The 23,045-nt window shown below is 34.4% G+C and overlaps 1 protein-coding gene across 4 annotated transcripts in view; it reads left to right on the forward strand.

Annotated features, from left to right (window-relative positions):
* BBS9 (Bardet-Biedl syndrome 9) overlaps positions 1 to 23,045 on the forward strand; it is a 308,046-nt gene that overhangs the window by 37,318 nt on the left and 247,683 nt on the right. For 2 of the 4 annotated variants that reach the window (XM_080383274.1, XM_080383272.1), the window contains exons 7-10: positions 1,403 to 1,487; positions 3,224 to 3,407; positions 4,400 to 4,529; positions 20,682 to 20,863. In XM_080383274.1, coding sequence (XP_080239400.1) covers positions 1,403 to 1,487; positions 3,224 to 3,407; positions 4,400 to 4,529; positions 20,682 to 20,863 — 581 coding nt within the window. Of the gene's footprint in view, positions 1 to 1,402; positions 1,488 to 3,184; positions 3,408 to 4,399; positions 4,530 to 20,681; positions 20,864 to 23,045 lie in introns of all 4 variants that reach the window. The other 2 variants (XM_080383273.1, XM_080383275.1) reach the window with 2 other exon arrangements.

A 23,045-nucleotide genomic window follows, 5' to 3' on the forward strand; every position in this document is an offset into this window, starting at 1 on the left:
CTGATAGTTGGTACCTAAACAGCAACATTTATTGCTATTCAACGGGAGTTTGGTTTGAAAACTGTGTATCAGTCCCTGATTAGTTAATAAAATGATAATGTGCTAGACAAGACTATCAATAAAATATGGTAAAAAGACAAAAATTTATTAGGTCAGAATCTGCAACTTTTTAATAAATGTGTTAAACTGAAAAAGGGAAGTAGATATGTTCATATAGAGGATATTTAAAGACAATAATTTTACTAGAAGCAGCTTAATTAGTATTCTTAATTAGGTTATAGCATTCACCATAAGCAATTAAATGTCTTACTCCAAATACATAGTTTACTTCTCTAAGTTAAATAATTTTTAGAAACTAAAATCCTTCAGTAGCAATCACCACAATGTGAGGTGAGGACTGCTGGTGTCATAATTTTAAATCTGTAACTTTGACATTATACAAACCCACATACTTTTATTTGTTAGACTTGAATTGGAAGATTCAGAGTTGTGTTGATTTGAGCTTAGGAGCTGATGACACCTCGTGACTTCCAGAATTGAATGCTATCTTTTGGATAAGATTTTTGGATTTATTTGTTGTTTGTTTCACTTTTGTAGGAAACATCAGTATTTTACATGTTACCTAGTGTGAATACATGAAAACAGGGTAGTTTGGTTAGTTAGGACACCAACACAAATTCAGAAAAGAAATAGTTAGAGGAGTCAATGAGGAGACAGGTGGAACTTTGATGATTGCATAGGTGTAAATGGGGACAGATGGACATGCAGAGCTTTTATGGCAGTTGACATCTTTTGTTCTAATGTCTTCACTGGAAATTTTTCTTAGTGTGGTTGGTTGACAATTACAAAATAATAAAAAACCCCTCAAACCTACAAACCTCCCATCTTTTGCTAGATAAGCCACCTACTGGTGCCAGTTTACTGTTATCTCTTGGATTGGAAACACTTAATGGATGTGCTTGTAAGTGTAACTATTTGATATAGCAAATTGTATTTTAGGGTGGTTTAGGAGTTTTTTTTAAAGCTTAATAAGAGAAAAAAGGTTTATTTTTTTATTGGAATCCTAATTTCATAATTTGAAAATATATTGGTTTGTTGATTCTTTGTGATCTAGATTTCTATCTTCTAATATATTTAGCCGTTGAATTTGTTTTAACACCAGATAAAATCTGTATATAAATGTTTGTTTTAATTTCTACCTTTACATTTTGCTGTTACCCTACAGTGATATTTATCTTAAAAATCTTTGCTGATGATAGATGTGTGGCAGCAGACTTTCTAACAGTTATTTTTCTGTGTATGTATACTCATACTCTGATAATTATATTTTTCACTTAATGTAAGAGTATTAACTACAAAGATAATACTTTATTTTTAAAAGTTTTTAAACTTCCTGTAACAGATACCAAGTGCTGGCATTTGCGACAGATGCTGATGAAAGACAAGAAACAGAACAGCAAAAACTTAGTTCTGGAAAAAGACTTGCGGTAAAACCTGTTTGTTTTACATAACCTGTATGGTACGCTAGATACATGTTAGAAAGACCAACGCTAAGTTAAGAGTGGAAACATTGTCTGCTGACAAAGGACCTGATCCAATTGCCATCAAACACAATGGAAAGACTCCAGTAGATTTCTGTTAAAATTTTTTTGGGCCTCGGTTGTTTAAGTTTGGACCTTAAAACTCACTTTTTTTCTAAGGAGAAAAAACACCCCAACACCTGTGTACTGGAAATAACCATTTCTAAGGCAGTCTTCGTACTACAGAAACTGTAGTAAAATAGATAAATAGGTACATCTGAAATGCTCGTGTTTTTAATTTAAGTATATTTGTGACTTTGTACTGGACTCACAAAATTAACCTCATGGTAACTGGGAAATCCTTTGCACTTAGAGAAAACTCACCAGTGAAAAATGTTTCCATAAACAGTCAGTATCTTGGACTCCTTTTGTCAGAAATGTGTGGATTTAATGGTCTTCAGGAGGTGTCTGTGACTGAGTTGTAATATTTCAGCTGCCTCCTATTAAGAGCAAGAGCATTTCATTCTCTGTGGTTCTGCAGCAGAATTGCTTGTCTGCTAAATATGCTGTGTAAAATGCTAGATTCAGCATATTTCAGGTATGACGGTAAAAGACTGGGAGAGCATCTTGCTTCCATTGGCTAATTGTAGAATTTCTCAAACTGTAAGTCAGAATCCTACATCTTGAATTAGGAGAAGACATAGTTTTTAATAAGAACTTTGAAAGCTTCATCAGATATGCTGCAAATTAAATACATTTTTAAAATCTAAAATGAGAAGCATACATGAAGACAAATTTAATAAGCCTGGGTTGTTTTCCCTTTGAATTTTAAGATGGCACTTACAGCTTCAGATATCAGATATGCTAGTATGTTTACTAATGTGTTCTATGTTCTTTAATCAAAATGATGGTTGCTGTTCATATAGGAAGTGCTGATGGTTGACCTCTGATATTTTTTAACTTCAGAAATTCTGGATTTCTGTTTAACCAGCTTGGCAGAAGTCAAAAACAGTTTTTACATGTGTGAATTTGTTGAAATTTCTCAGAGGAGCTGAAGTAAGAAAATGATGAAATGTATCAGTAAGCAGTAGTATTGTTTAAAGATGTAAAGTTACAGGCAAGGCAGGGTTTGTAAGTAGTTGTTTATTAAATCAATGTATATGGTTGGAAAAGTAGACAAGCTATGATATGCACAAACATTCTTCAGACTGAAGGGTGTACATTAGTGACTACAAGCATGAATATTGGCTTACACACCTAAAACATTGTCTATTTTTCCATTTACATGCATTTGTAGAATAATTTATCACCTTTCGCTGTCTAACCTTGCCCTTAATAACTAAGGGCGCGTACAGAAGCAGATTTAAATTATTCTAATACTCTGTTCTTGGATTTAATCGTTAAAGTATAAAGGATTTTCATTTTGCATGGGATATGTATTTAAAAATTTAAATATACTTAAGTGAACTGCATAGCCATCAATTCATGACTATTTTAAAAAGAGGATTTTTTTCTGCTTTACTTACAATAAGGAAAGTTACTGTCTTCAAAATAAGAGGATGTCTCCTTCAAAAAAAGACCTTGATTTTGCTTTATCTACGTTAATGATATTCATTTAACTTATGAGTTCTGAACTTTCTCTAAGTTTTGTCTCTAATATGCAGTTGTCAACTGATCTCTGGAACACATTTTTTCTTCTGAAGGTGGATTGGGTATTAAACATCGGAGAGCAAGCACTGGATATATGCGTTGTCTCCTTTAATCAGGCAGTTTCTTCTGTTTTTGTGCTTGGTGAGAGAAACTTCTTTTGCCTTAAGGATAATGGGCAAATTCGATTCATGAAAAAGCTTGATTACAACCCGAGTTGCTTCATTCCTTATTGTTCAGGTTTGTAAAAGGAAAATTCAACTTTAACTTTTGCTTGGTTACTTTTACAGCTAAGTTACTTGGTTACTTTTTCCCCTGACCGAATCAATTTATTTCTCTGAATAAGCTGTTGATTTGTAGAAAATCTGTGGAATCAGAGCTCTCTTTTTGGATGAGGCAGGTTTATTTTCACATGTTATTTAGGGTGAAGTGTCATGATTTTAAAAATCTAAATAGATTTTTTCTCATTACCAAATAGAGCTACAAATGGAAGAATGAGAGGTTTTGGAAGAGTAATGTTTGAGGATGTTCTGTTATTTATGGATAGTTAACAAAATCAAATTCTACTGCTAGGAGATGAAACTAACAATACATTGTGTGGAAGCATCTTGGTTGGAGGCTACTATGGAACTACAGACTCTTAACACCTCTTCTTTATTAACGTTTCAAAATCTATCTGATAAATTTTTGACACCATGTCTTATTTTAGACTTAAAATCTAATTGTAGAATTTATAAATATGATCTTAACAGTCTTCATACTATATACTTTTCAATTAAGTTATTCTATAAAAAAACCTTATAAATGCATACACCTTTAAACAGTATTCACAGGTCAATGAATTAATGAAGAGTGTAAGCAGCTGATATTTACCCTATCATATGTCATATGATAGATATGTATATCTATCCTAGCATGGCAACATGGCAATTAATGAGTCTTTGCTTGTCGTGTTTTAAATTACCAAACATGGCTGGCTAAAACCTTGGGAAGTTGTGGCATGTGTTGTATAGTATGCAGTTGAAATTGGTACCTATAATTAATCACATATGTCCTTGGTTATTGTCAGTGTAACTTTCATAACTTTTGACACTTTAATTATATTAAATTAATTTATAACAAGTAATGGCTTAAAAGGAAAAGAAAAAAAAACATGTAATGATATAAGCGTCAAAAAAAGTACTGGCTTTTGAAACCCTTTAATCCTAAAGCTGTTTTTATATCTTTAACAGTGAAAGAAGGAACAATAAACACGCTAATTGCAAACCATAGTAAAATGTTGAACGTTTATCAAGATGTTACACTGAAATGGGCCACTCAGCTTCCCTATATTCCTGTATCCATAAAAGTAGCAAATTTACAGTAAGTAACTTGTTAAAGTTTACTTTTTTCAGTTTAATTTCCAGTTGTGAAATTTGCTTCTAGATCCTAACAAACAGTTCTGAGGTATGTAACAAATAAGGTGGCTTGTAAAAGGAAAATTCAAAGTGTTTTTTCTTTGTTTTGTAAAATATTAATTTTATTAATGGACATACTGTTAATTCTAGAAGAATACTAGAATTGCTGTACTGTGCTTTAGATTTTCTGGGTTTTTTTGAGTGACACCTGGGGTCTTATAGCTCCAGTAGAGTAGTTTCTTCTTTAAAAGAATGAAAAGTGAGGCTTTGCAATCTGGTTAAAATCCTTCCCTGAGACAGGAAAATAGAGAATCTCACTGAAAATCTGTTCTTCATTAAGCATTTAAGAGCATATGAATTCCAGAGATGATTTGTTGGAACAGGTTATTAAACTCCGATGTTAAACTTTGGAAATAAAGGAACTGTTTAAATTGCTGTGGATTGCACTGCAACAGACTGAAACTTTTTGGAAAATATGCATAAGACAGGTGAGGGAAAGAACCGGTTGGCCAGGGGATCAAGTATAGAGAAATTATGATGTATTGATAACTTGTGCTGAGTCTGTCACTGAAACAAGCAAACTACAGAAAAGTTTGGCTAGTGTTTTTACAGTCCATCTTATGCCTGTACTGTGCCACCAGAGCTGTGGTGGGTGCTGGCTGACCAGTGCCTGTGACCACATGGGATGCAGTAGAAGTGTACTTGTCCGGTAGATTATTCCTGATCTCCAGCAGGCTTGTTGTTGCTGTGCCAGCATACGCTGGATCGTTGAATACTTGATCATAAGTCATGCTTTTTATCTCACAAGAAACGAAAAAGCAACATCTGACTAACTAGCTCTACTGACTTGTGGGGAGCAATCTGAGGGATGTGTGTGTTTTGTTTGATACTAATGGTTACCTGATTTTTTTTTTTTAATAATTTGTAATTTTTTTTTTTAGACTCTCTGGCAAGAATTATACTGGCTTTCATCCAGCAGGTCTTACAAGTAGAATACAATGAATAGTCTCAATGGGCCCGTTAGTGTAAACCAAAATTATGCAGGATATGACAGTACAGATTTACAGTTTGGAAAAAATGTTTTTGTCAGAAAAAAATTGAAAAAAGCATTGATTTTACAACAGCAGTTTGTACTAATATTCATATCTACAGTTATTTGTTTGGAAACTCATATTATTGAACCAGCTGTTTCAATAATGCCTCTAAGAAGTTCAAGCAGATTCTGCCTGTTCCACGTGAACTTTTAACACGCAGTAGTTTGATCTTGGTGAGAATGTTGACAGCCTCCTAATTTGTCCCAGATCATTTTGCTAGATGGGTTCAGAATTCCCAAGACCTACTAATGTTAGGGTTTGATTTGGGGTTTTGTTCAGTTGGGCGTGGAGAGACATCAGTCTGTCTCTCTTTATACAGGTACTGTATACAAACCTTTTTAAACAGGTACTGATAGATGAATGAAGGCCTGTGTGTCTAGACCCCGTCGTCTGAAAGGCAGGGAGAAGTCTAGTGCACATGTGTTTCAGAGCTATGCTTCTGTCTTTCTATTTAAAAATGTGGTGTGCTTGTACCTCTTTCTGACATTAAAAAAAAGGTTAGCTAAACAGAAAAACCCAGTAAAGCTTATAAAGGTACTAATTTGGCTTAAATAAAGCATATGTTATTAAAAAGAAAAATAATTGGAAAGGGGATTCTTTGTGGGTCAATGTGATAATGATTTTCTAATACTCCACCCAAGAGAGGCCTCAGTCTTAGTTGGGACCTCTGGGCCCTACTGTAACAAAATAATATTAAGTACCTCAATAAGCATAAAGTTGTTAATCCTACACTGCTGAGAGATTGAAGTGCCTTAACTATGTTGTATGTCAATTAATTACTTTCACATCCTTTCCACTTTTATTGCAGTAATACTTAAAAAGTCAACGGAGCATTCTGAAAGCAATTGTCTCTACAGATCATATGTGTTCATCTGTACTTTCTTGTTGGCATGATGTCTGTTACTTTTAATGTATGGCTCTGGCTTTCTGGATAAGAAAAACATTATTAGAAGCTATTTTATGTAAATCCCTTGGTGCAGGGGTAGTGATTGGCTCATAAAAGCAATCATATACTTTATCCTATAATCTTGATAGTATATTTCTAAGATCAGCTGTTCAAGTGCTTTGGAGAATTCAGCTAAATAACTTGTGTTTCTAGTGTGTGTCCCTCCTTATTCTTTATGCATTGATTTTCCCTATTACATTAATGTGAAATGCAGTATTTCCCTATTGCAATATCAGTATGTAAATAATGATAACTCACTACAACATTTGGGACTACATTTCAGCATAAACTTCTTGATTTCCATAACATTTTCAGAACCATGTAAGAAAGAATAGAATCAAAGGTAAGTGGTTACTTATAATATTTTTAGTGAGGTGTTTCTGCACTCTAAAAGTGATGTATATTTAAGCTGTTGAACTACACTTTTTTTGCCTTCTGTTAAAACTTGAATGTTCTCTGTCAGGAAATTGAAAATTTTGTATAAAATCTTGTGATCAGAAACTTGAAGTAGAGGCAAAAATGTGAGAGTTTGTTATTATGGGTTTTACCTCAAGATCTCTGTAACTATGATGACTGAACTGGAAGTTCAGTTCTAATCATTGTTATAGAAGTTTGCCCCTTGTTTTGTTGGAATTTTATATTCTGGTTCTGTTAATGTATGGGAGTTACTGTTTATGACATTGTTTGAATGCTCCTACATGCTTAAAACTGCCTAGACTGCTTTAGAGATATAATCGCTTACAGTGACAATTTGGATTAATTTAAACAGCTTAGGACTTTGTCTCTGCACAATTTAATCTTCCCATTGATGAGCTTGCTAGGACAGTTACATTTTTGCATTTTTGATTTTGCATGATGATTTGTTGTTATCTTTAAAGTTATGGCTGTGCAAAAACATTCTCACTGATGCTGAAACTTGTGAAGAAAATGGTGTAGGTGTTCTGCCAGAATTGATTCAAAACCCCCAAACAACCCCCCCAAAAAAAACCCCAACCCCACCCTTCTAGAGTAACTTGAGAGAAACTATCCATATGCTGCAGTTATAACAGCTGTGGGAAGTTACACAAAGGAGTTACAAGAATTCCTATTCCCCTACCATTTTAAGTGTTGAAATGGTAATTGTGATCAGCAGTGTTTGATTGGTATCCACCATAATTATATAAATATCTTCTTAGCACTGACTTCAAAGTCCATTCCCTTTTTGACTTGCTCTTTAGTTTGCATTTTTCTGTTTCATCAGAGACCTCATCTCTAAGACCCTCCTTGTACCTTCACATCTCCTTTGTGAAGGAAATTTCATGAGCAGTATCTCTTATGTTTATAGATTATACATTTTATGAATTTGTCACTTTTTGATGCTTCCTAAAATGTACTAGTTTTTCCCTCCCTTCTCTCCCCCTCATAATTCAGATAATTGTGTGGGTAGCAAGGCTGTAGGATTGTGGTTCCTACACAGAGTTCCTGTTAGCTAAAGTGCCTCATATGAAAGTAATTTTCTTCCCGTTAGCAGGGATTTGAGCCTGCAAACACAAGTGACTTAATAGTCCCCCACCAAAAAGGTGGAGTATGTTTGTCTGAATCATCTGAAATAACTTGTTCAGAAAGTAGCAGAAAGTCCATTTTTAAGGGCCTATCACAAGCTGTGTTTGTTTTTCTGATCCTGAATTATCCTATCTCCATATGCTTGACCATAAAAGGTTCTTGGGGTAGATTAGAATACTTAGACAACTACTTTTCTATTTATTTGACACTAACTCACTTGGCAAAGCTGTTCCTAGGAGTACCATGTTTTTTAATGGCTGATTGATTGCATTAAGTATTATTCTGACCTGGCTGGCCTGAAACTAGAACATTATGTTAAGGTGCTTTCAGTCTGAAGCAAAATAGCTCGTGTTGCTAGCCTCAGGGATGTTTCCATCACAAACATCTGAAATTCCCCTGTGGGTTGAGCTAAAACCACACAGAGCATTATAGCTTGGACATAGTCTCAGGAAAGGGGTTTCTGTTTTGATCACTTCCAAGTTACAAACCTGTTCTTGTGATAGGAAAGCACGAAGCCTTTACATCAGGGACTTTGTTTCTTCTGAACATTTTTCAAGTTCAGTAGTCTTAATTTTAATACTTGGTTTTGTTTGTACACAGCCTTCAAGTTATATCTGGTAAGCCTGTGAATGCTAAAAGGTAGCCCGACTTTTTTTCTTTTAAACTGAAATAGACTGCAAGCTTCCTCAAATACCTCTTTTTTCAAGTCTGTATTTCATGATGTCCCTGATTTTGGTTTTTTGTGCTTTCAGCTGACCATCAAGAAATGAAGTCTGGTGGTACCTATATGGCAAAAGAATGTTAATTTCATGTGGAATTTATCAGCAGGCACAGTCCTAACAGTAAACTAGCCTTGTCTCAAGGTTTAGGGGATGTCTTATGGGAAAGGTATTCCTTCCCCCTTTATTTAATCTACTGGGGACTCTTAAGAATTTAGGCACCAGTATATCCTTGGGCTTCATGTTTAAATGAAGGATGTTTTCACCTTCAGTCACATTGGAATTTGATTAGAAATACCCAAAATAAAAAACTTTAGTCACCTGTAGTGCTTGTCTATAGATAATCAAATGCATTGCATGTGTGGTGCCTCTTGCTTTTAGGAGCTACATCTGGGAATTAGAATGTGGGAATCATCTTTCTTACGTGAGCATTTTATATGTACTACTATATCTGTGAACAGAAGGACTTTTCTTCATGGAAGAAAGATTCTTGAAGCAAATAACCCACGAAATAATATGTATGCCTTGTAAAATGTGAACTTCCTTTTATTACAAGGGGTTGACAGGCATGACCAAGTTGGTAAAAGTTACTAGAATATTTGCTTTCACATTCATTTATTTGACAGATAAATATCATTTTACTTGGTAATGAAACAGCGTGTTTTCTGAAGAGGAAATATAAAGCAGTCTGGAAAGGATTTTTGTACAGAAGTAATTTATTACCTTTAAAGAATACGAATTTCTGAGTGTCTTAAAATATTAAATTTCCAGAACCAAACTTTTTAGCTTGACTTAAGCTATTAAATACATTTTCATTATTTGAGATGGGGAAAAAAATAATTATCTTCTTTAAAATAAAGTAACTGTTGAAAATCCAGGAAACAAACGTAGACTTTATATGTTCAAGATGGCAAGCGGGGCTACTTACTAAGCTTTATCCACACTTTAACTCTTCATGGACTTCAAGTCTGCCTAGGTTTATACTAGGGAATAATCCCATAAAAATATCACAGGGTCCCATGTCTTCGCCACTGGTTCTGTTTTGCTCAGTTTGCTGTCAAAGTGGGGTTTTTTCCTGCTAAATGCTAGCGCTAAAACTGACTATGGCATTTGAAATTTACTTAGGTAATTTTTCTTACTGCTTCTCTAGGTATGATCACTACAGGGTTGACTATAGGGGCCACGCCTGAGCTCCTAACATCAGTGTTATGAACTACCAGCCCATTAAGAATGTATCACATAGTAATGTAGTTTTCAGCCATCTCTTAAAGCCAGATACCCACAGGCTTTCGGTGTTCATGTTTTGACTTATGCTGTTATGTGTTTCATTATAGATTCTACTGAATCAGAGACTTAAAGTAATAAATTTAAAGTCACATAGTGTAGGCTGAGATGCAGGAAATACTGTGGCTTACTGAATCACTTTCAGAGTTACTGACTTAAGATGCTATAATAGTGTCCAATTTTCTTACTACTTGTAAGATAAAATAAAGTAATTCTGTAGGTCTAAAATTTCTAATGTTGTTCTTGTATGAGTCCTTCTTCTCCCTGCAGAAATAATAAAGAAGCAGAGGCTAATGAAGGTATTTAAAATAATTTTCTATGTAATCATTTTAATTAGCATTTGAATATTTATATTGTCCCATATGGTGCTGATAGCTATGGCTTACTATACTTTCCTGTCTCTTGGAAGATCCTCACTTGTGTTATGGTTATATAGGTGCATTACAAGAGAGTATTTTACAATATTTTAAAATAAAGTTAGTTTTGGAGACAGTGACTTCTAATTTTCTGAAGCGATAGTGTCTTGCTGTGTCCCGAGTGATCATTTTACTCCTAGCTACTCTTTCATTTTTTCTTGCATCTTTTCTAGTAAAAGCATGTGTAACATGCCTAACAGATGGCTAGTGTAAAAAGGCGTGTACATTGTTGTTTAGTTATCTAGTCATTTCCAGCCCATTTTGCTTGAAGGTAATAATTTCTTGCTACTTGTCTTTGACTTTTCTGTTTTACCATGTTCTACTACAGGCATGTGGCATTCATTCTTTAATAACCAGAGATGACCGCTTAAGGATACTTCTAGATCAAAGTAGGAAGGATTCTTGGCCTGACAGTCTGATGTGCCACCTTTGAACTGTCAGTGTTACTGTTGGCCTTAGCTGTTTGAGACCATACAAGCAACAATGAATGTCTGCAAAAAAATTCCTGGTGCTTTAACTCTAGGTTCAAAAGGATATGCGAGGAGGGAGTGGGTGATTTTTATGGCTTAGTAGCTTACTGTGTATTCTAATACTCTGCTCCTGTCCAGTCTCTCGCCATTAGTCTGCAGCTTGACTGCAAGGCTGAGAAGTATTATTCTGGTGACAGTGACCAATACAGATTGTTGCTACACCATCTCTGGTGCACTTTAAGCATAAGCCAAATGGTATGTGCTGCTGCACATCAGGATCTTTAATCAGTTTGCATTTTGAAGGGAAACATGCTACTGAAAGATGCATTTATTGTTTATTGCATTTAAAAACAATCCCATCTTCAAGCCAACACAAAAAAATTAAGAATTTTAGGTTTTGGAGCATACATCAATGCAGAGACTAACTTTTTTACCTTCTAGAAAAATAGTTAATACAATACTTCTTGGATTTTCTGATTCATTAGTATTTCATAACTGTAGAATGACTAGTGAGAAATGTGTGGTTTGTATACTTATTTGCCTATTGAGGTATAAAGTTCCTAAAGACTGTTGTTTGCTGGCTTCGTAGAACCAAGACGTGTCTTCTGTATATGAGTAATAGTTTGAGCCTGACATAGTTAACATGTTTGTAACTTCATGGCACTTTATCTGAATTCAGATTCAGCAACATGTCTCCATAAATAAAAGAACATCACTTAATTTTGTGTCAAAACAAAGACTTTAAATACTAAGTCCCAGGTTTGAACTCATATGTAGCCCAACAGAATGATCAATTTAATTTAAATGAGGTATGTGAATCAAAAGATGGGAGTTCAGAGCTCTGGTGTGTAGCCATTGGTTGAAAATGTCCTTTATGAAGTTTTAGCTTCCAATATTTGTTAAAGAAAATTAAAATCTGCGATCAGTTTGCAAGTGAGAAAATACTGGCCTGGTCCAAATACGAACTTGAAATTAAAACTTGTGCTCTGGCACAGAATCATAGTACATTGGGTGGTTAGATGAATGTACTTTGTGTAGCTGGGCTCTCCAAACAGTAGAAAGGCAAGAGGAACTGAATTTAACTGGAAAAAATATGAAGAAGTATTGTAGTTGAATTAAGTATATAAGGTGTAAAAGTGCAATCACATCTAGGTTAATAGTAGGTGGAGTCAAAATGAAACCCCTCTCATTGAATTTTTTAGCTATCCAAATGCTTGAAAATACTTTGTTCTTCATTCCAGCCCATCTGTTATTCCTTATTATAACTGACATCACCGCAGCTACCACAACTGTTAAAGAATCACCGTATAAAAATGGCAAAACTTACATATAAACCCAGCAAAACTTAGCACTTATTACATGGCTTTATGGAAAGAAAACTGCAGGAATAAAACTTTATAGTTTATTGAAAGATTTTTCCCTTTTCTGTACAGTAATACTGTAATAGAATCAATGCCAGTTATGACGCACAGTATGAACCGTTCAGTTATATATGAATATATATAAATTTTTATTTGAGTGTTCTGTAAGAATGTTGCCTGATCAGAGAAGTTAAGTGCAGAGAATTCTAGAATCTTTCTACTTAACCATAACTGCATTTAAAAGAAATGTTTTTATGGAGGGGAAAAAAATAATTGTATTTGTTTTTCATCAGTAAATTGCCACTGGATTGTCAAGAGATGGCAACATAAAACATTACTCTTTTTAAAGGCTTTTTAAAGAAATAACGTTAATGTGTGTAGCTTAGCCACAAAATATGAATGTGATTTTATTTCTTTTATCTTAGTAGGATTCTGATCCTGCAAAAGACATAGATATGCCAAATACTATGCCCTGCATATACTGTGATTCATGACTGGGCTTTCTAGCACGTTAGTTTTGAATTATATTTACTGTATGATACTAAGCACATGCCCATATTGCCAGTTCTCCTAATTTTATTACATGTAACTTAGTTGCTTTTTCAAAAAGCCTACTTTTTACAGTCATATGGTTTTGTAAGTGCTTCAACCTACTTTAGAATAACACTTAAAATATTCCTACCCTCGTGGTTCTAGAGAAAGCCTTGGAAGTGGAAATTCTAACTACTCAAGAACAAGTTACTCCCCCTCTAGTACTGAAAATAAAATACTTTTAAACAAATAGCCTGGGTTTTTGTGGTCAACCTGCAATTTCTCTGTGCCTGTTCATGTTGTGATGGAGTACAGTGTGTGTGTATAATATATATATGTATTAGGTTCTGAACTCAGTCTTGGAGTTGGGTATTGAGGTAGGCTGGAGTTTATGGATCTATTGTGACACTTGCTGTGCCCATGGAAGCGCTGGACATCTTGTTTGAAAAACCGTTACTATGAACAGTCTAAGGCTGTTGATTTTGAAGATCTTTATTATTATGCTATGAACATGAAAGACGTTTTTTCATACAAGGACCAGTAGGTGGGACATTTATGTCAAGGTATGGAGATGAGAGTCAGCTGGCAGTGCGAAGTGCCAGAGATGCTTTTAAAGAACAGCTTTGCTCTTTACAAAACAAGGTGAAGGGACAATGGTAAGTATTGTTAAAAGTAACAGTGTATGCACTTTTTCCTGCCTGAAATGCTGGTGAATTTTGAAGCTTGCAGTCATATCACTGTTACACTGTGAGGAGAAAGAGATGGAAATTAATTGGAGTTGAATGTTTTCAGAGTTATGTAATTATTCAATCCTTTCAGAATAAATCTGTGGTAAAGGCACATCATGGTTATTCTTGTTAGCCTCTTTGTAGTCTGTCTAGTTTTCCTTGTGACAGTTAAGAATAAGCTTTATCTAAACCAATAAACTTTACTAGAGTATAGATCTTATCAGTATAACACCTTGTGCTTATTTAGTCAGAAGCAGAGGTGCTAGGGGCCTCTCCAGCTTGCTTGGAGTGAAATGGACTCTAACCATTATCTTCAAGTGGGAGAACAGAAGGTTTAGATGAAGGATAAACTTTTGAGGCCCGCCATATCCTATAATCACAATGCTTAGCTGCTACCTTTTGGTATAGCCTTTGAGCCTTTGGAAGCTGTATACCTGTCTTGCCAGTGAGCGAGTTTGGCCTTGAAACAGATTTTAGACTTCAGGTGAAGGAGATGCAAATGAAAAAATATGTATTACTTCACGTAGCCCTTGACAGAGAATGAAGCATCGAGAAGTTTTAGGTATGTCACAGTAGGTCTTGATTTCTTTCTTACTGCTATCACTGGTACTGTCATAAAAGCAATCACAATGTAATTTCTTTTGTTTCTTGTTATTTGGAGCTCTGACCCAGGGGCTGCACTCTTATTTAGTTTTCTTATCAGTCCTCACATTTTCAATTCAGATGATGCCAGTAAGTGTCAGGTGTGGAACTGTGATAATAAATAGTGCAATGTGGAAGTTATGAACTTTTCCTGGAATATATTATACTTCAGAGCTTTTTACATTTTTTTGGCTAAAGCAAGATAATATATTTCTGGAGGCCTCTGTCATCACCCTGAATATACTGTTTTTATTCTACTTGTGACAAATACTAATTTTAATATAAACCTGCATCTTGTATTGCTGGCTACTTTAGTTTTTAATAAAACTTCCACTGGTTTTGAAATGCTTTTGATTTTATATTTTAAACAACATGAAAGTAAGTTTGTTAATCCTTCAGATAAAAATTAATTTTATGTGTAATTTGTAGCATGAGCTTAAATCACATGTCTAGCCTGCCTATACTAGTATGCATGTTCCCTGCCTGAAGGAATCAGAAGTTGATGTCATGCATGGATGTCTGTCCCTCTGAATGCATTTTTAAATCTTAACCTGTTAAGATACACTTACATCTAAATTGTCAAGCTGTTATATTGACACTATTACAAAAAAAAACCCACAAAAAAACCAACCACCAACCTGCTTCATTTGATGTGATATGATAGCTTTTAAGGCTATTCTGTGTGAGAGCTCTGCTGCTTGGCTTGCCTGCACAAGCCTTGTTGTGCTGCCCCGCAGATGGCAGTAGTGGTCTGGCAGAAAAGACCCCTGATCCAAACTTTTGTACTAACTTGACAGTAAAAGTAAACCCAATTAATTTCCATTGCTTTTTAAATTTTATTGTTTGACAGAAGATGCTCCTTTTTATTTGATCACTGGATGGTGTTTGGCATATTAAGGCAAAAAGTCTCTTTCAAAGAGAAAACTACACAAGCTAGGGACGTGTCTGAATTTGTTGTTCAGTAAGGCACTAGTCTGTTGTTTTGTGGTATGGTGTCACCATGTAAAGGTGCTGGTGAAAATGTCTTCACTACCAAGTAAAAAGAGTGAAAGTACTTTGCAAGACCTGGAACCTGGAGAATCCTTCAAGTGTCAAAAATGGTATCACTTTGGCCAACTTCAGGTTTTATTCAGTTCTGACTCTCAGTGGATTTCAGTGCTTATAAGAGGGGATAGGTGTTGACCTGTTGTTCTAGACATAAGTTCTCTCTTTTTAACTGTTTTTCCACTGGTTATCAAGACAAAATCGTTTTGTTTCCCTCTTCCTTTTACATATATCTCATTATTTTTTTAACTAGATTTGTTAAGTGGTTTTCTATTAAGATCAGCAATCCTAAACTATCACATAAGTGGGAAACATTAGCACTCTTCTGTAATGTAACAGCACAAATTATTTACCACGTAATGATATTCAATATAATTATGTATTGTTGAACAATTATAATTGAATGCTATATTTACATTGTTTGCATGTCCTCTGCAGAATATGCAGAGCATATTATATATATAACATAAATAGCCCTAAAAGGTTTTAGTTTCCAAGAGCAGATGGCCTGTTTTCATGTGTAATAGCAGAATGAGGAAGTCTTACAAGTATTACTTTTGATGTAAAGTTGACCAAAAATATTTTTTTTAATGAGGAAGGGATGCTCAAAGGAGCTTTGAGGGTGCTCCACAGATACCCAAAACCAGTTAAAAATTGGTTGTAGCTGGCACTGAGTTGCACCATGTATACTTAAAGTACTCAGCGGAAGGTCTGATTTTGGAGTGTGTGTTAAATAAGAGTAAGATGGGCTTTTGATTTTTGCTCCCATTAATTCATGTTAGAAAATTCTTGTAATTTATTACTCCTAGTCTGATCTTCCTTCAGCATTTTATGAAATATTTCACACAGTTACAGCTAAAATGACATTGAAATGGTAGTGAGACTTATAACAATTTGGTTTTTCCAAAGCACTAAACTTAAAAGTGCTATTGTAGTTATGCTCTTGCATGTAATTTCTTCAGAGGATGATAAAATGAGGAGAGAATTAGATTCAAAATGCTTCAGCACAATTCAGGAATTAGTTTCTTAATTTAGTAGTTTATAAATAGTACATTATCAATAAGGGACTGAAAATAGTATTGCAGAGATCTAATTTTCTAAAATGATTGATATGAGTAATATCAATTAAGACTACTTTTGAAATTGAGGTATAATTTTATGTGCTGTTATAAATATAAATAAAGATGTAAACAGTGTCAATAACCAGACCTTGTCCTAAGAGTTGTCCAAGGCTTACCTTGTGTCATTCAAGTAGAACTCAAGGCTTAGCTTGTGTCATTCAAGTGGAACTCAGAATTACAGATTCAACTTCTAAGTCAATTGCTTGAGTAATCAGTTTGGTATTATATAACTGGAAACATGCAAAGCATTTTAATTTCTTCAAGAATTATGTTGTGAGCAATTTGTTTTGTAAGAGAAGACCTACAAAAAGCATATGCCATTATTATTACCCAGAATCCAATAAAAGATAGTTTTAAAAATTATTACCATATGTGTGTAGGAGTTGCTTTGTACTGTAAAGTTATTTTAGATACCAGAATAATTTGTTTCATACTTTGAGTTCCTTACTGTTAAAGTGTCCCCTTAGATTTGTTATTACTCTGACTATTGTGTGATATATAGTAAAAAAATAGTTTACAATAAAAGAAATTTAACAAGTAATTGAAATTCCAGATTGTGTGCAAAATGTGCCAAATGAAGTAATGGTATTTGCAGGAATATTGTATGACTGCAGTAGCTGTAGGGAAACTACTATAAAACTGTTAAATATGCTTCCCCTCCCCCTGCTGTCTTTAACCACAGTTATAAAAGCTTGAGAGAATAAAGCAGTCTTGACTGGCTGACAAACATTCCAATAGAGAAATTAATGTATTATAAATCACATGTTATAATGGTTACCCAAATTTTTCTTGTTGTTTCTATTGATGTACAAATTCATGGACAACTTTAACAAGGAAAGATTACTGAAAAAGGCTGTTTCATTTTTGTATTATGTTTCATGTTGAACAATCTTAGAACCCAGCAAAAAGTAACTGAAGCAAAGGAAAAGTGTCATTTGTAATGCTGCTTTCTTAAACCAGTGCTTTTGTCTCTGAGCTAGTGCGGACTTAAAGGATGTCATGACTAACAGGAAAGTTGGTTGAAATGAGTTTATTTTAAGACGGAGGTTTTGAATGTGCATTCTGTAATGCTGACATAAACTCAGAAGTAAGAAAAGTGTAATTCATATAGGAGAATCACCTCACGGGTCGGAGTTAATTTTGTTTGGTAGTCTGATTATCTGCAGATGACTGCCAACTTAAAGATATGTAGGAAGGACTGTATTTACAAACCAGTTTTGAATCTATTATACTGTAGTAGTATATCTTCAAAGATTTATTGCTAACAGTGTAGCTATGTTTTTTTTTCCTGCCCTTTGATTTACATTCAGATGTTCTCACGAATCTTTCCCTCTTAGCTTAACTGAAAAGAAATTTTAAGATTGTCCAAAGCCATTGCTGGAGAATTTTCCAAATTGTCTCATTTTCAGGTGTCAGTTTTCTTTCCTTGGTTGTGGAACAAGCTCATGATGCAGTTTCTGTTGTCCCATTTTAATTTTTTTATTTATTAGTAACTTCATTGTTTGCTTAACTAAATAGCAAAATTTGTTTGCTACCAAATACACTGGGGCAGTGTATTTGATAGTATGGTAGCATCTGCTTCAACAGTATCCCTTTTTTAAAGACTTACTGTGCCCATGGCCAGTGTGGCAAAATTCTTTGCAAATACTTGGCAAGTATTAAAGTAACCCTATACATTAGGTGTTATTTGCATAACCTTACCAAGACCCAAGTATTCACAATAGTCTGTCTCCTTGCTTTGTCGGTATACGGATCTCAAGGTCAGCCCAATGTATTTATTCCATGTGCCATCCAGAATTCTGTGAATGTTGCACAGATATGTGTTCTACAGAGTTTTTTGGACATAAGGAAACTGGGATGAGTGGTTCTGCATGTAAGCCCAACAGGCTCAGTCCTGTGCAAGAAAACCAACTACAGTCAGCAACAAATATTCAAGCAGCCAGAGAAACCAGAACTCTTGCTTAGTTCCTCTTGCTCTCACTTTGACTTGAGAGTTTACAATTTGTCAGAAATAATGGATGCAGCCCTCAAGCTTACAGGTCACAAATAGGCCATCACATTCACTGGACTGTTGCTAACAGGTACTGGATATTTAAAATGAAAATCGGTATTGTCTTCTACTTTCTTTTCTTAAAGTATTTGTTGGGAGAGGCTTGGCATATCCAGCCTTATGGTGCTCACAAACACAGCTTGCTATTACAGTTTTCTTAGTTTTTGTAGTGAAAGCTAAATATATGTTAAAAATTGCCATGGTAGCTAGAAGCTTTTCTGTGGCAATTGGAACAGTAGTCCGAAAAGACAAGACTGTTTCCGTTTAAGATGAGCTTATGTAATAGATGAGGACAACAGTGTGTTTTGATCCCTGGTGTGTGTGTTCTGTTCCAGAAGGCAGCTCAGATTTGTGTGTTTCACCTGCAGCGAAGGACTAACTGGAGATACCTGTTGTCCAAAAAAACCCCCTAACCATTCATTCACAGGTCAACCAGCAGATTTATTTCATTCACTGAGTAAAAATCACTTTCTGTAGGAAGAGAAAGCTCAAACTTACCTGTGCAAATACTTATTTGTATAGTGGACAGTGGGGTCTTAATTTCTGTATGCAGTTATAATATTAACTGTACAGAGTTCAGATGATCTCTGTTGCAGCATAGTTTTTCCAGAGTATTTGATTGTAGTTGTGAAACCAACACTGGATTGTGGCCTTAGTGTTCTGTAAAAGAGCATTTTGGCCTGTCCCATTGGGCCATCAGTTATCCAAATTAATCTGTGATACCTGTTTGCCTTCATAATTGCTATTACCCTGGAAAAATTTGGAATAAGATTTCTTGTCTGTGTGTACTGGAGCGATGCTACAAGACAACATAGGAAACCAGAAAGAATTTTATCTTTTATATATAGCTACCTGTTTTTTAATGAGGATTGTACCAGAGGAGGTGCTTGAAAGGTATCAGTGTATGTAAGTTAAAATAATTTTTGTTAATTCTTTATGAATTATAGTTTGAACACATATAAGTTAAATGTTTTACATAGGTTTAATTAGTGGGATAGTGAATTAGGCTTTCTGATAAAAATTGAGATTTATATCTAAGAAATTTGTCTTGGCTTTATATGACAATCGTATTTGTTTAAAAGGTAGTGCTTGCTATGAGATATTTTAAGTATGGAATAAGAGCAAATTACTGTCATGAACGTGTCACCTCATGATTATGAAAATAAATACATGAGCTTTTGAAAAAGCTATGAAAGCTTTTAATTTTTTTAATAAAAGAGAGAACTTTCCATTTATATCTCATAACTTTTGCTGTTAACATCTGCATCTATGCTAGTCTTTCTTTACTGTTTAGTTCCTCTTCTGTATAGGAGTAACCTTCAAATTAAGCAAAATGTTGGCAGTACTCCCTGTTGTCTCATAAACTGTTAAATAGTTTCCTAAATCTTGCATTTGCACGGTACATGATCAGATAAACAAAATGAGTGAGATTCTTATAGGAATAAGTTCAATTAAGTACTGTTCCCTTGAGAGAAGAGAGACTATAGTGTAGCTAATAAAACACTCATTTGTATTGATACAGAGTGGTGTAAGGGGAATGTTCTAAATCCATGTGGCTTCCTTTCAGAAAGATACTGCAGGGAAGAGGTAGCCAGGATTTGAACTGAGCACAGTAGTTGCAGTAGCAGCCAAAGAATGGATATGGGGAGCTACTGATACCATCAAAGTCCTACTGCTGTCTTCACTGTGAACGTATTCTATCCATTTGTGATTTCTTCTAATGCATCCTTTCCCTTCCCTTACTTGATGTTCCATTTAGCTAATTACTCTTCCTGCATACCAACCTAAAGTATCCATACTTCAAAAAACTTAAGTAACAATTTGTGAATAAAAATGTTACAATTGTACTGTCTACTCAGCTTGTTTGCTCTGATCCTTTCTTTCACTTGTCTTGATTATACAGATTCTGAGATATTTGGGTGATGTTTTAGTCATCTGTCTAGCACAGATTGGTTTTTAGGTGTGACTGCAATAACTAGGAGTAATATTAATAAACATATCTGAATTAAAGAATAAATATTGTTGTTTTCTTTTGGTCAAAGAATCTCAGTAAAAACGGGAAGTTCTATTATATTTGTAGATGGGATGATAGAAGCAGTATAAATTCAACGTTATTGCTGCTGTGATTCTTCCTCATTTCTCAATGAGCTCTGTTTTTTTTTAATGCAGAGACTTGAAGGGTGTTATAGTCACTCTCAGTGATGATGGGCATCTTCAGTGTTCCTACCTTGGAACTGATCCTTCACTCTTCCAGGCTCCTAAGGTTGATTCTAGGGAAATAAACTATGAAGAATATGATGCTGAAATGAAAAAGCTTCAGAAAATCATCAAGGAAGCCACAAAAACACAAGGTATGCTTCTCTCTTTCCTGTAGTTGTATGTACTTTTAACTACCTGACTTTCCTTTTAATACTTTAAAATATTTTAGTTTATTTTCATACTTAAACCATAATTAAATTTCATGTGGGAAATGTAGTTTTTAATAAAGTTTAGATTTTAATAAAAAAATGTACAAGCAAAATCCTAGACTGTAAGGCCCTTGGGTACAAAGCTTTTTCTTTGTATTTTTGTAATGCCTGTTGAAATTTCAAGATATTTATGTCAGGTTGCAGATAATTCTTACTAGGGCAAGGGTCAGAGAAAAAACTGACAGTGCGTGTACTACCCAAAGGCAATAAAATGAGTTTTACAGCAACAGTCTGATGTACTTAAGCTTCAAAGAGAGAAAAAGTATTGTCAAATTAAGTTGTATTATTACAAATGGCTTCTTAAGTCATGCAATTAACAAAGAATTACTTTTGTTAAAACAACTTTTCTGTTGCTTTCAAAAGTGATTGTATTTGAAGAATATGGTGAGAGATATCCAACCCCAAATGACTGATCCTGATAAATTCTGGAATTTACATGCATTGCTAATAACTTGCATTGCTTTGGTCAAGGGTGGGACATAATTTCTAGAGAGTTCCTTCAAAGTTTGTGTTTTCATAACTGAGTGTTTAAACAGTGTATCTGACTTGCACAGGGAATTGGAAGCATGTGATTTTACAGGAAACTATGGAAAAATCTTAAATTAATAGAAAGAACCAATTAAAATCTTTTCCTGATGATAGTTAGCATGAGATTAAAATACGCTAAAGAAATAGGCGTGGCTTTCTGTGTGAAAAAGTGAAAAAGCTGACAGCTGAAATCCTTAGAAAATAAGAAATATGTATCTGCAATAGTGAGCTTGATTCTACAAATCCAAGATTTCTTTTTTTTTTGTAATTGCATATAACTTTGTCCATTATTGTGATCGACTAATATGAGCTTTTTAATGTTACAAATCCAGTAATTGGTTATTTAAACATATAGATGTGGGTAAATTCCATTGATTTTTGAAGGCAGCCCTTCTTTATAAGTGTTTGACAATTTTGTCTGGCCATCATAACCAAAGGAAAGAAAAGCATGATGGTAAGAATAAATCCTTTCGAAGTGAATTGATTTCAGTTTGTTAGTTTTAACATACTGTGTGGAAGATAGAGAGCAAAAGGAAACGTAGCTGTCCTTTAGAGCTTTTCTAATTACTGTCATGGTATGATTGACAAGTTTACTGTGAATATTGTTGGCCTTTTCCCCATTCTATCCTTTTCTTAATTCTTTTTCTTCCTCAATCTTTCTAAACTGATCTAAGGTGTTACAGTGGTGTTTTCAGATGAGTTTTTATGAATGCTCTTTTCATTGTGGAGATGCTCTAATGATGTTGTGTTTGGCTTTAACTGGACGTGAAACTTGTGAGAAAACCTTTTTTACAACAAAATATTTTACTTAGGAAAAATGCCTTTCAATTTTGCATCTTTTGCTTTGCTTTATTTTGGCTTTATTTCTTAGAACTTTAGCTAAAGTCTTAAAAACACTGCAAATCATCTCTGGTTGAATACAAAACACTTCTGAACATTGGTCACCATGAATTAATCATAAGTATGATCTTTAAAATGAGCCATTGACTCGTCTGTCTTTTGGATTCACATTTGTGCAGTAAGAGCTTGTGTTGTTTTGAAAATATCTACCCTTATATGGAAGTAATTTTTCTTGTTTCATTTTGAATTCCAAACATGGAAGGTATTTAGAATTAGATCATCATATAAAAAAAAACCTCCTTAGAGTAGTTGTTTCCATAAATGTCTTGTATTTCTGTCCAGTGCTGACCATTAAACTGTTGAACTTAAGCTGTTTTATACATTTTGAAGAATAAGGATTTACATTATAAACCGAGGAAATATTTTAAAATCTTAACTGTTATACTAACTTAAATCTAATGTTACTTGCATCAGTCTGGATGACATAAGTGATTAAACATAGGTGTTTTGGCTCAGTTTAATAGTAATGAAAAGCTGATGCTTATATGTAAACATTGGTTGTGATATCTGTCCTATTTCTAGTAGAAAAATGACTGTATGACAGAGGTTGCATCATAGTTTGCTTGAAGAAGTAACCTGAAGAGAAATGGTAAGGAAGGGATGGAAAAGGAAGATATTTTCTTATCTGTACAAGTGG

The sequence above is a fragment of the Falco punctatus genome, assembly GCF_963210335.1.
Source record: "Falco punctatus genome assembly, chromosome: 4".
Taxonomy (NCBI): domain Eukaryota; kingdom Metazoa; phylum Chordata; class Aves; order Falconiformes; family Falconidae; genus Falco; species Falco punctatus.